Genomic DNA, 10,759 nt, shown 5'->3' with positions numbered 1-10,759 from the left:
CCCTTTTCTTGGCAAGAATATGTTGTAGGTGCTAGCACTTGGCGAAACACGGTACTCTATGTAATATTGCATTCGTAATAAGAAACAGAACTCATCAATGTCAGGGGGCTGCCATGTTAGGCGAAATTGCTCTTCGGAAGTGATGTCATAACTACAGAATTGTTTTTGCCCGCTAAAACATACATTTGGGTAAGCCTTGTTTGTTAAAAATGGATTGCAGGAATTCAACTGTGTCCGGCTGTCAGCATTAACACTTGTGTACATTTTCATTATCACAGATTAAACTGCATTTAAAAGTAGACCGCCGGCTGTCGCGAGTCTACCAGGCACTCACACCTAGCAGCTAGCAGCTAGTTAAAAGCCGCTAACATCAGTGACTGGCGCTGTATTATACATTTCTAAACAATGACCGTATAATTTTAGCGATTTTTTTAGCATAATTAAATTAGCCGCCATATCAGTTGACGGCTGGCTTGTCTTGTCTTTTCGATTGGAGGCTGGCCTGACTGCAGTCAACATAAGATAGGATCCAATATAAGAGACCAGCCTCTGTGTGTCAGGCGTGCCACATTAACTGGCTCTATAAGTGGATCTGACCAATTTTTTACTTGTTGCTGTTATATATTTACCAATTTTGTCTGGTTTTGTTGGTAAATAAAGTAGGCATAAAGGGCTGATAAATATCACATTCTTGCTAACTCGCACTAAAACGGCTGCCCATATCAACTAGTAGATGTGAAGAATAGATTTCGAATAAATAGTTTGTAGATATAGGTCAACAGAATCAGATAAAGAAGATATTCACATTTAAAATATACCAATACGCGTTGAGAGCTACAAACAAACAAAAAAGGTAACTGTACAATTATTTCTTTACACATCAGGACAGAAAACGTAATCCTTTTTAATCAGGTGGTTGTGGTTTGTGGCTCACTGCATGCATCCATACTCAAAGCTATAGATACGTTACAGTGGCACCAAGCAACTGCTGGGCCAATGTCAAAATAAGTCAACAGCAGTTCATGATTTTTAGTTGATGAGTCTGATAACTGGAATTATAACAGTAATTCAATTTCTGAAATATCTTACTTTTCTATAATGCTAGGAATAGCTTGGTAGCCTCTAATAGGTTTTAACTCGTGTTTTAAGAGAATGTTGTCCTGATAGCTCGAAAATAAAAATCCTGGGCATCGATTCAAGACAGCCAACTTAGCAGTCAGTGGGCCAAGAGTACCAATTCAAGAGGGGCCCAGATAATTTCAATTCCAAGGACTGCAACAATTATTCCAGATATAAGGAGGGTTCTTTCCCAACAGGGAATGGCAATAGGTCCAAGGAGTACTAAAATGAGCTCAGTGTGGAACTGCTCTGGCCCCCCTGGCTTATACACACACAAGGATTTCTGTGTGCACACAATACACACACAGCGAGTCTATACTTCTTTGTTTCCACAACACTTCATGCCCTCCTCACCAAAGGAGCCAAGTGGGAATTGTGAATTAAAGCTCTTGCCTTCAGGCGCAGTGGACCACAAGAGCTTCTGTGGCTTTTTGTCATTCTGAAAGATCTGGTTTTAATGAACGACAGATACTAGAACTAAGAACCACTATGTCCTTTCTGTGTTCGGGACCCCTCTTGAAAACCCTGCGTCCCAACCCTTAGCTATATAATAAATTTGACAGTAGCAGCCAGAGAAAAACGTGTAAATGAATTATTCTCACTCGTAAAGTACAGCATGAGAAAACACAACAGACCTCCCTGACAACAGACCTGTCGAGCACTTATCCAACATGACTACAACATTATGGCGATGATTTATGGTGGACATTTGATGTGGCCTTGTGGTGGAAGTCACAAGACAAACGTTTTAACTCATTCACTGCCAGCCCAATTGAAATGGATGATGACGTCTATAGTCGTCGATGGCAGTGAATGATTTAAAATTACAATGAGTCTTATTGAATACCAGAGGTGAAAAAAATCCACATCCACAAATTAAAAACATTGCCACAGTTTAAATTTCGGGCCATTCAAGCGGCAGGTACACAAGTTTTGTGAAGTTTGCCACCTCTGATGAATACTAAAGAATGAGAGGCCAGTATTCTTGCAGACAATTAAACTGTTCTTTATTCAAGACTCACTTGTGTTCTCAAGAGAAAAAAAATGTTACCGCAGCAATTTATGCTTATTTTTTCTATACAAAACCACTGAAAAATTCCCCTAATGTCGCTTCACTCTATACGTAATGAGCTTGAGGCCCAAAAGCACAAAGGAACTCTTAAGTGGTCAGACTTACATTAACAGATAATGGTGTTTTCTGCCACTCAGGAATTAAAGCTTGTTTTACTGTCATGCTGCTTGGTCTTTATGGCGTCAAAAAGAGTGAGGTATTTATAAGGAAAGGCACAAAAATGACATACCGGTTTCGGCTGAGTGAGGAAGTTGTTGACCCTGGAGATGCTCCAAACGCCCTCGAGGTACTGCTGTGCTTGGATGGTGACAGAGCTCAGGGGTCCGGTGAATTGCCCTCCTGCCACTGTGACCTGGACACTGGTCTTTGGACCTGATGGGATTGAGGAGTTCTGGGACCAGCACGGCCCTCTTGGCTGCTCCTCCAAGGGCAGGATTGAGGCATCTTGGCCTTTGGACAGTTGGTTTGCATGGATGCTGGAGGATGACACAGCAAATCTCGAGGGCTGCGGGAGAAAGGAAGAGGCGGGCAGGGCCGGCATGTCGGGGCCGAAGGCGAGGACGGGAGCATTGAGAGTCTGCAGAGCCTCCTGCTTCAGTTGATGGAGAGGCGTGAAGCACACCTGACAGCAGGTGACAGCACCTTCCTTGCGCCCAGATGTGTAGAGCTGCTCGAATAGAAAAGCTGCATAGCCGGTGTCCTGTAGCATGAAGAAAACACACATATTAGGTTTGCTGTAACTCTTTGCACAAACATGTTCATGTTTTCTGGGAGTGTCTGTGTTCTGTTAGCACACGCTTAAAAAAGTTGGGTCAAAAGGGGACTAACCCAACATTTTGGGTTATTCAATTTAGCCAAAAGTTGGGGCAAATGAATAACCCACAAAACAACCCATATAATTGGGTTGCTTTGTGGATTATTCATTTAATTTGACCCAACTTTTTAGGTTAAATAAGTCTTGGGCCAGTTAATTTTTGACCCAATTCAATTGGGTTATTAAATAAACCCAAAAAGTCGAGTCACATAAATAACCTGTGGAACAACCCCAAAAATTGGGCTGCTTTGTGGGCTTTTTAATTTCATATGATCCAACATTTTGAGTTACACAACTCAAAAAGTTTGGTCGGTCCATTTTTGACTCAATTCCAATCGGGTCATTCAATTCCCAAAAAGTTGGGTCAAGTGAATAACCCACAAAACAACCCCAAAAAATGGGTTGCTGTGTGGGTTATTCATTAAATGTGACGCAACTTTTGGGGTTATATAAGTCAAAAAGTTGGGTTGGAGCATTCTTGACCCAATTTGGGTTATTTTTAACACAACTGTTTTTAGAGCCATTCTGTGCCTGTTGATCAGGCATTGTGTATTCTGAGGAGCTAATTAAGGCCAAAACAATCCAAACCATATGAGATGGCAAAATAAGGCTCAGGTGGATTAGCAGAACATCCAACAGAAAATCCTCATTCAAATTCTGTCGCATTTAAATGCATTTTGCTCTGCTTGAAATTGAGAGTGGCTCATCTTTCGACAGCTTTTTGAGGCAGTGTCCAGTGAAGTTTTGTCCTTTTACTTCAGCAACAAGAGGGTCCCCTATGGTGTTCCTCTCTGCTGGCGAGGAATGCTGAAGGAAAACAACAGCTGAAGTGAATCTGGCACCCAAAGCTATATAATTTACATATGATAAGTGTCTCTGCGTGAAAACAGATGAGAAGCCAGCAAATGTGAAAATAAGCACCTCCTGAAGCTGGAGGCACACCAAGTCGTCAGCCAACTATTCAAATTCCAGAGACCAGAGCATGCATTTTAATACAAACAAACACACATACAAGAAGCACACTCACACTCAGAGTCTCTTAAGAGGCATAAAGGGGCATCGGGCTCTAACCCGGTGGAGTCATGGCCTAAGACGGAAGCCCACAGCACAAACATAAATGTTTATGAGGCCTTTGCTCTGTAGACCCTCGGAGGTGATCAGGAGTGAGGAGGAAATAATAATCCAGTGCCCTAATGCAATGCCACTTAATACATCAAACCCAGTAGACACCTAATACATTGGACCCAAAAGGCGCTACAGTATAGTGAGCAGCAAAAGGTATCAAAAAATATGAGTACGCTGAATTAAGATTATTAATAGAGGCAGTCCAGCATACGGGCTGTGACTGTGGCTGAAAATCATGCTGGCATGATGTTGCTAACTGATGATTTACTGTGCTGACTACCTGCTTTATTCTTGAGCAGGTGGAAGCAAATTCCAAGCACAACCAAGAAACTGGATGTAGAGAGTCACATCAATCCTGTCTACAAATGACAAACTGGGCCTGTGGCCAACTCAGTGACAGATTTAAAAGAATATGGAATCAAGTGAAATACTATGGACTCAATATTCATGCCTATAGTGCAAGTCTGGCGGGCGACACCAAGTGTTGCTATTTTCGCACACGCACACAGCTTGGTGCAGTTACAAATTATGCGCCGATGAGGGCGTCTACACAGCCAACTTGCTTTACAGCCAATAGAACCAGTTCCTCCTATTTCCTTCATAATCGGTGTGCAAGAAGTGCATAGTGACATGCGGAGTCCAATGGCGGAGGCACGTGGTGGCCTGGGCCCGGGTGTGTTTTTAAACATAGTTGTCATGTTGCCTGAATGTCAGCCTATGTTAGTCCATGAAAAGGCATAATGTACTTGTATTTGTTATTTATTTATTTGTATGTTTAATGTTCAGTGTTTTGAACAAATAAATGTCAACATAGTTCTTTTTTTTTAATACTTAGTCATGAATTTCACTGTTCTGTTTCTTTTTCTACCTATTGTGTACATGTCTGTAACTGTTGAGAACCACTGATTGCTGTTTAAAAAAAATTAAATAAAGATGATAATAATAATGCGAACAATGGATAGATTTGTAAACTGGATCAAAGCATTCGAGGCAGATGCATGCTATTGTAATATTTAAATCTGACTGCGCCTCGATCACACTCACCAAAATTGCATTACATTCACTGCGCCAATATTTAGACGTTCCCAAAGGCTGTCAAGTGTAGTCTACTGTCAGCTACCAAATAGTCAGGTGTGACAGGTAGTTCCCAAACAAGCTACACGGGTCTTGTGCCGGCGCGAAAGCAAAATGTGCCAGTTTTAACGCTTGAGCGCACCTGTACGGACTTCGAACCTTACATCTAGACTTAAAAGTCCTTGATAAAAGCTAAAGAAAACAGCACAGCCACCCCTTTGACTACGTTACATTTCTTCCCAGGCAGGAAATTGAAGCCACGTCAGAACCAGTTAACACTGTCCATCCATCCACTCTCACCCTTTACCCTTCGGCAAACCCCTTACCCACCTCAGGGCACCGGTAGATGGAAGAAATCAATTCCCTTGACGCTCTCCATACATTGTTAAGTGTTGATTTAGGAGAGCTAATAAAACGACACACAAAGCTGAGCCCATCTGCTATTCAGTGCGGTTTTGGGAGGTTAGAGAGCAGGCTTCTCCTGTAAAACTGTCTGCAAGCTTTATGCCTAGCCGAGTGAACAGAGGGTCAGGGCCACAAGTATGTGAGGATGATGGCAATGATGATGGCGAATGATGAGAGAAGGATAAAACTGAAGGCCACGTTGTCTATGTGCATAACAGTCAAAGGCAGTGAGGTCCACAGCCTTTGCATATGAGACCATAAACGCGAGGAGAGCCTGCCTTGTTAACTACCCATGTGATGCATTATTGACAGGTGCAAGTGAGTATGAAGAGCATCACGTCTTTGGAGAAGAACGCCAACACAATTGGAGCCTTCAAAGCATTCCTGTTGGAGAGAAGGCACGGTGCTACGCTGGGTATCTGAATCGACAACCATTGTCGGTCCAAGTGGTAGACGGTTTCGGTTTTCAAGCCAGGCTCACTCGCATGGGTGCGGACAGAGGCGGTAGGCCAGGTTTGCCTGGAGGCTCGTGGGTGGTTATGTTGCTTTACTGCCTGTCAGCACTGATCTTTATTCAACTCTGGGGACAAATGTAGTCAGATGCCGTGGCCTTATTATGGAAAGGAGGTTGGTTGACCGCTGTGGGGGAGAAGAAATTCTGCCTCTGTGAAATAAACCCTGCACAGCCCATAGAGATCTAAGTTTGTCACCGTCTTTGATGAAAACCAGGGCAGAGCATCTAACTGGATGTGTCTCTGCAGGGTTGATGGAGTGTCATTATACACACCGCATTCCCACAGGCTGATGGAAACAAGTTCAGCCTTTTGTGAATGATCGCACAGGCAGATAGACTTTTATTAAAATGCATCCATTCCTTTTAAATGTGTTGTTTAATGTTGGTCTGATGTGGAGTTGACTTAAATCACAAGAAGGTCACAAGGATTTTAAATGCATGAGTTCCCTCACTCACTGAAGGTCACGCTTCATTGAGGCTAAACACACTCTGTGAAAAAGATTCCAGTTGAGGCCATTTCCCTCCATTGCCCACGGTGGCAGAGAGAAAAATGAAGAAAAATTGTACCAATATGAATGCGTAATATAAAAAAAAGAAGAACTAAAACAGCGCACCCTGCAGATATTTTTGCCCTGTGTGTGATTTATTTTGTGAGTCCACATAGCACACTCTGGCCAGAGATATTCCACAACTCTATTGGCAGTACCACCTCTTTGTTTCATAAAAACAACATTTAAAATTAAAACATTGACTATTTTGACTACTAAAAGATGACTTTTATTTTGTCAGTCTTCATTCCTTTACAATACATATATCCAGTGCCATTTGAATAATTATTATTAAGCCAAAATTGTTCTGATCAAAGTTTACATTCACACCAGGTCAACGCCTTACTTGACAAATTTACATCCTACACTTTACTTTGAAACAAGTACATTTCAGAGCAACAAGTAATCAAACTACGGCTATTTTCACAAATTATTTGTAAATGAAGGATGCAGCAGAGAGCAAGAACTGACAAGACCTAAATAATCAGCACACACTTCTCAACAACGGTGCCTTGCTCACGCACGTATTTTATTAAAAACTAATGGGAGTGACATCATCGTTTTCAGCACATTGAGACAAACAGCTTCCTTTTGATAAATAGCAAGAGGAAGGAGAGAGATTTACATTTTCAAGATGCAAGTACAACCACTATTTTGAGTTTGTGTCAGCTATAAACAAATTGATTAAGGTTGTTCAGTCGACAGTGTTATCTATGGAGCTTCAATAGCACTATGTAAAAACTTTTTTTTTTAAACAACAAAACTGATCACAGAACAGCATGCATTCACAGTCACACCAGATTGTGTGACAGCAGGTGGTCCACAAATTTAAACATTATATTCATAAACAAATAAATATTGAGTTTTGGTATTACAACATCAATAGTTAAATATGTCAAGTAAATAAGACTGCCTTTGTTTTAGAAATTATTATTTTTATAAAAAAAATATTTAAATTAAAACAAATCTATATAAAAAAAATTTTTATTATTATTCTATTTTTTAAATTCTAATAATTATGATAAGTCAAAATAGCTAAAATATAATAAACAAACTGTTATTTAAAGGTAATTATTAAAGTAACATGTAATCGAACTTAGTTACTTTTTAAAGCAAGTTATCAGAAAAGTAACTGTTACTTTTTCAGGGTAACTGTCGCAATACTGCTCAGCATATAATAAAATTAAGACCACATAGTGCTCTCATCTCCTTGTTTTGGTCTTCTCTCGTGCCCTAAAAGGACAAGACTTGAACCATCTTTGTTTACTTGGCCTAAGACTCTGTTGACCCTCACCACACACACTGAAGTCCATAAGTCTCAAAAGGAACTGGCCCCCATTAAACCTGCACGGGCCCAGACCAGATCCTTTGCTGGGGACGAGCGATTCCAGCTGATCGGCTTTCCCACAGGTAACCGGGCTCCACGTGACAGCCAAGTGGGAGAAGGACGAGCACAGCTGCTGGTTTTGCCCCAGGTGGGCGCAAAGCATTAGGGCAGATTACATCCCCAGGATAAAAGAAACACATCCAGCGGTGTAATCCCTCTCTGCTCCCACCCTTTGCCCTTCCTCAACTCACCCCACCACCTCTCCCTCTCGGACCGGCTCTCCAAAACAGACGACTCTGTTCAGATCCCCTCAAGAAAAGCAACGGGGCTGGATGGGCCTGCAAGCACCGACTCTGATTAGATATCAGGTGAAGCTTTTAGTGGCACAGTCGTTCTGTGGGATACACACCATTAAATTTAACCACTGCCTGCTTGGAGGCACGCAACACAATGACCCAGGATGTCACACTAGTGTGCTACTCTGCCGACTGTGGGAACGCCTTCAGTGGAACACAAAGCTGGACGGCTCTGCAAATCACTTCAAACACATGTTGGCGCCTCGCTTATGACTGGGTAAGATTACACAAATCTGTAATAAAAGTGACTACACAACCATATAAGACCGTGAATCATTATGACCACCCTTTTCTCTACTTTAAATCCGATGTATAGCTATTGTGTACTCGCTGTAAATTAATATTAACCGTGCAGTTGCTTAGATCACAACAATCGTAATAAAAAAAACATGTGCTTATTTAGGATGTCAGATTATCTCAATTGAAGCATTTGTGACAGAGAATGTTGCAGAATCAATTCAGCGCGTGACTGCATGCTAACTTACAAGATAACAAAGTATGGGTAATACAAACTGAAACGACACAATAAATCAAGCCGAGCAGTATTTCCGCGCCCCCAAGACAAACAACTTAATACTTACAGCATGAACGGCACGTTGCAGTCAGTAAACTTTTCTATGACAGAACAGGAGATCACGTTGTTACTGCGCGAGTATTCCCTTAAATGAGCAGCCCCTTCTGAGAGCTTCAGGCATCTGTTCCCTCGCGCGGAGCGTACGGAGACAGATGTCAGACTGTCTTACCCGTGTGATTTAGGCCTCTCCTCCCTTTGACCGTCAAGGAACTGCTGACTAAAAATGCAAATAGGCCTTACCCTTTCGTGACACTTTCAACACATGATACAACCACCTGTCCACTAGCGGCGTGCAGTCAAGGCCTTCAAAGCCTTCCTTCCATGTTGGCCCAAACGCTATCAAAAGCACAGACCTATATTTACAACTTCACCATTTATTTCCAAAAGTTGAATGTCTTCATTTCATAGCGTGTGTCATGATTGCGCAATTTACAGTAATTTTGTGAGGTAGTTTTTGTTTCATTTTATTTCAGCTTTTTAGCGAATATTTTGTTATTTGCTAATCTGATATTCATATAAAATGTAAAAATATATATTTCTGCTTGGTTAATTAAAGAATAATTAAAAATACAGAACAAAAAAAACTAATTTCCACCAACTGATTTTTATTTTTAGATAACCATCAATTTTTCTTTTTTACTTAAATTTAAATTATGCTTAGTCCCACACTATTTTCAACTTTTGAAACAATAGTGAGATTTTAGATAAATGACAGACAGATAGATAGATAGATAGATAGATAGATAGATAGATAGATAGATAGATAGATAGATAGATAGATAGATAGATAGATAGATAGATAGATAGATAGATAGATAGATAGATAGATAGATAGATAGATAGATAGATAGATAGATAGATAGATAGATAGATAGATAGATAGATAGATAGATAGACACCACTAATAAAAACTTTGTTAGAGTGATCAGCAGGAATGGCTGTGTCATGTTGTCAGTATCAAAGTGTGCTGAATACATCTATTAAACTGCCTTTGAAAAGTAATTCAGCGGCTATCGTCAGCCTATGCGTTAGCAGCTAGCATTTAGCCGCTAGCACTAGGAGCTGATGACAAACGCTGGAAACAGGCGTGGTACAATACAATGTAAGCACAACTAAGTTTTTTAGTGTCCTTAATTGGCGATTGAAAGTGATTTCAGGTCGACCTTGTGATGTTGATTTCGGAAGTAACAGTTTGTGACAGCAAAACAGCCCAAACAGCTGAAATCATTTTAACCAATCAACACTTTTCTTCTAATCCATACATTGAGGTTGTCATTTCTCAGTCATCTGATTGGTTCAGCTAAATGAATCCCTCTGATTGGTTGACCTTCAAATAGGATGATGTTGGACATGATTAAAATGTCATTTTTAAGGTTCACTTAAAATGGAAGATTAAATAGGCTATAACATTTTCTTGCTTTTCTCGTGAAATGCCTTTGTCATGGAAGTATTATTAAGAGGTGAACTGAAGGCCCAGTTCCAAACATCACCGCCCACCTCTGCTGCCCACAACATCACAGCCACACATTCCCCAATAGACAAAATCCTAATCTTTTCCTCAAGTATCTGGAGTAGTGTAGCATTTGAGTTACAGCATCCAAAACAAAGTTTTCACTTGTGTTGGTTAAACAATGAGTTAGATCAAGCGCCGCATATGTCCACGTTGCCAGCACATCCATCAGCAGGGGAGTACTGGTAGCTGACCTTACAGTAAAACTGTCATTACATAAAAAATAAATAAAAATTGACAGGACAAAGCTTTAGTGCATGTGAGTGTGCTGTCCCCCCGTGTGGCTGTCTTTCTACACCACACCCATCCATCACTCCAGCC

The 10,759-nt window shown here is 41.0% G+C and overlaps 1 protein-coding gene across 2 annotated transcripts in view; it reads right to left on the bottom strand.

The window, feature by feature from the left end:
- kif26ab (kinesin family member 26Ab) overlaps nucleotides 1-10,759 on the bottom strand; it is a 71,830-nt gene that overhangs the window by 36,667 nt on the left and 24,404 nt on the right. For both annotated transcript variants that reach the window (XM_086095263.1, XM_086095264.1), the window contains exon 3: nucleotides 2,421-2,891. In XM_086095263.1, the coding sequence (XP_085951389.1) occupies nucleotides 2,421-2,891 (471 nt within the window). The remainder of the gene's footprint in view (nucleotides 1-2,420; nucleotides 2,892-10,759) is intronic.

Source organism: Leptonotus elevatus, chromosome 14 (assembly GCF_054856555.1).
Source record: "Leptonotus elevatus isolate MCC_2025b chromosome 14, RoL_Lele_1.0, whole genome shotgun sequence".
Lineage (NCBI taxonomy): Eukaryota > Metazoa > Chordata > Actinopteri > Syngnathiformes > Syngnathidae > Leptonotus > Leptonotus elevatus.
The sequence above is the reverse complement of the archived record's forward strand: the minus strand, read 5'-3'. Positions and strand labels throughout refer to the sequence as shown.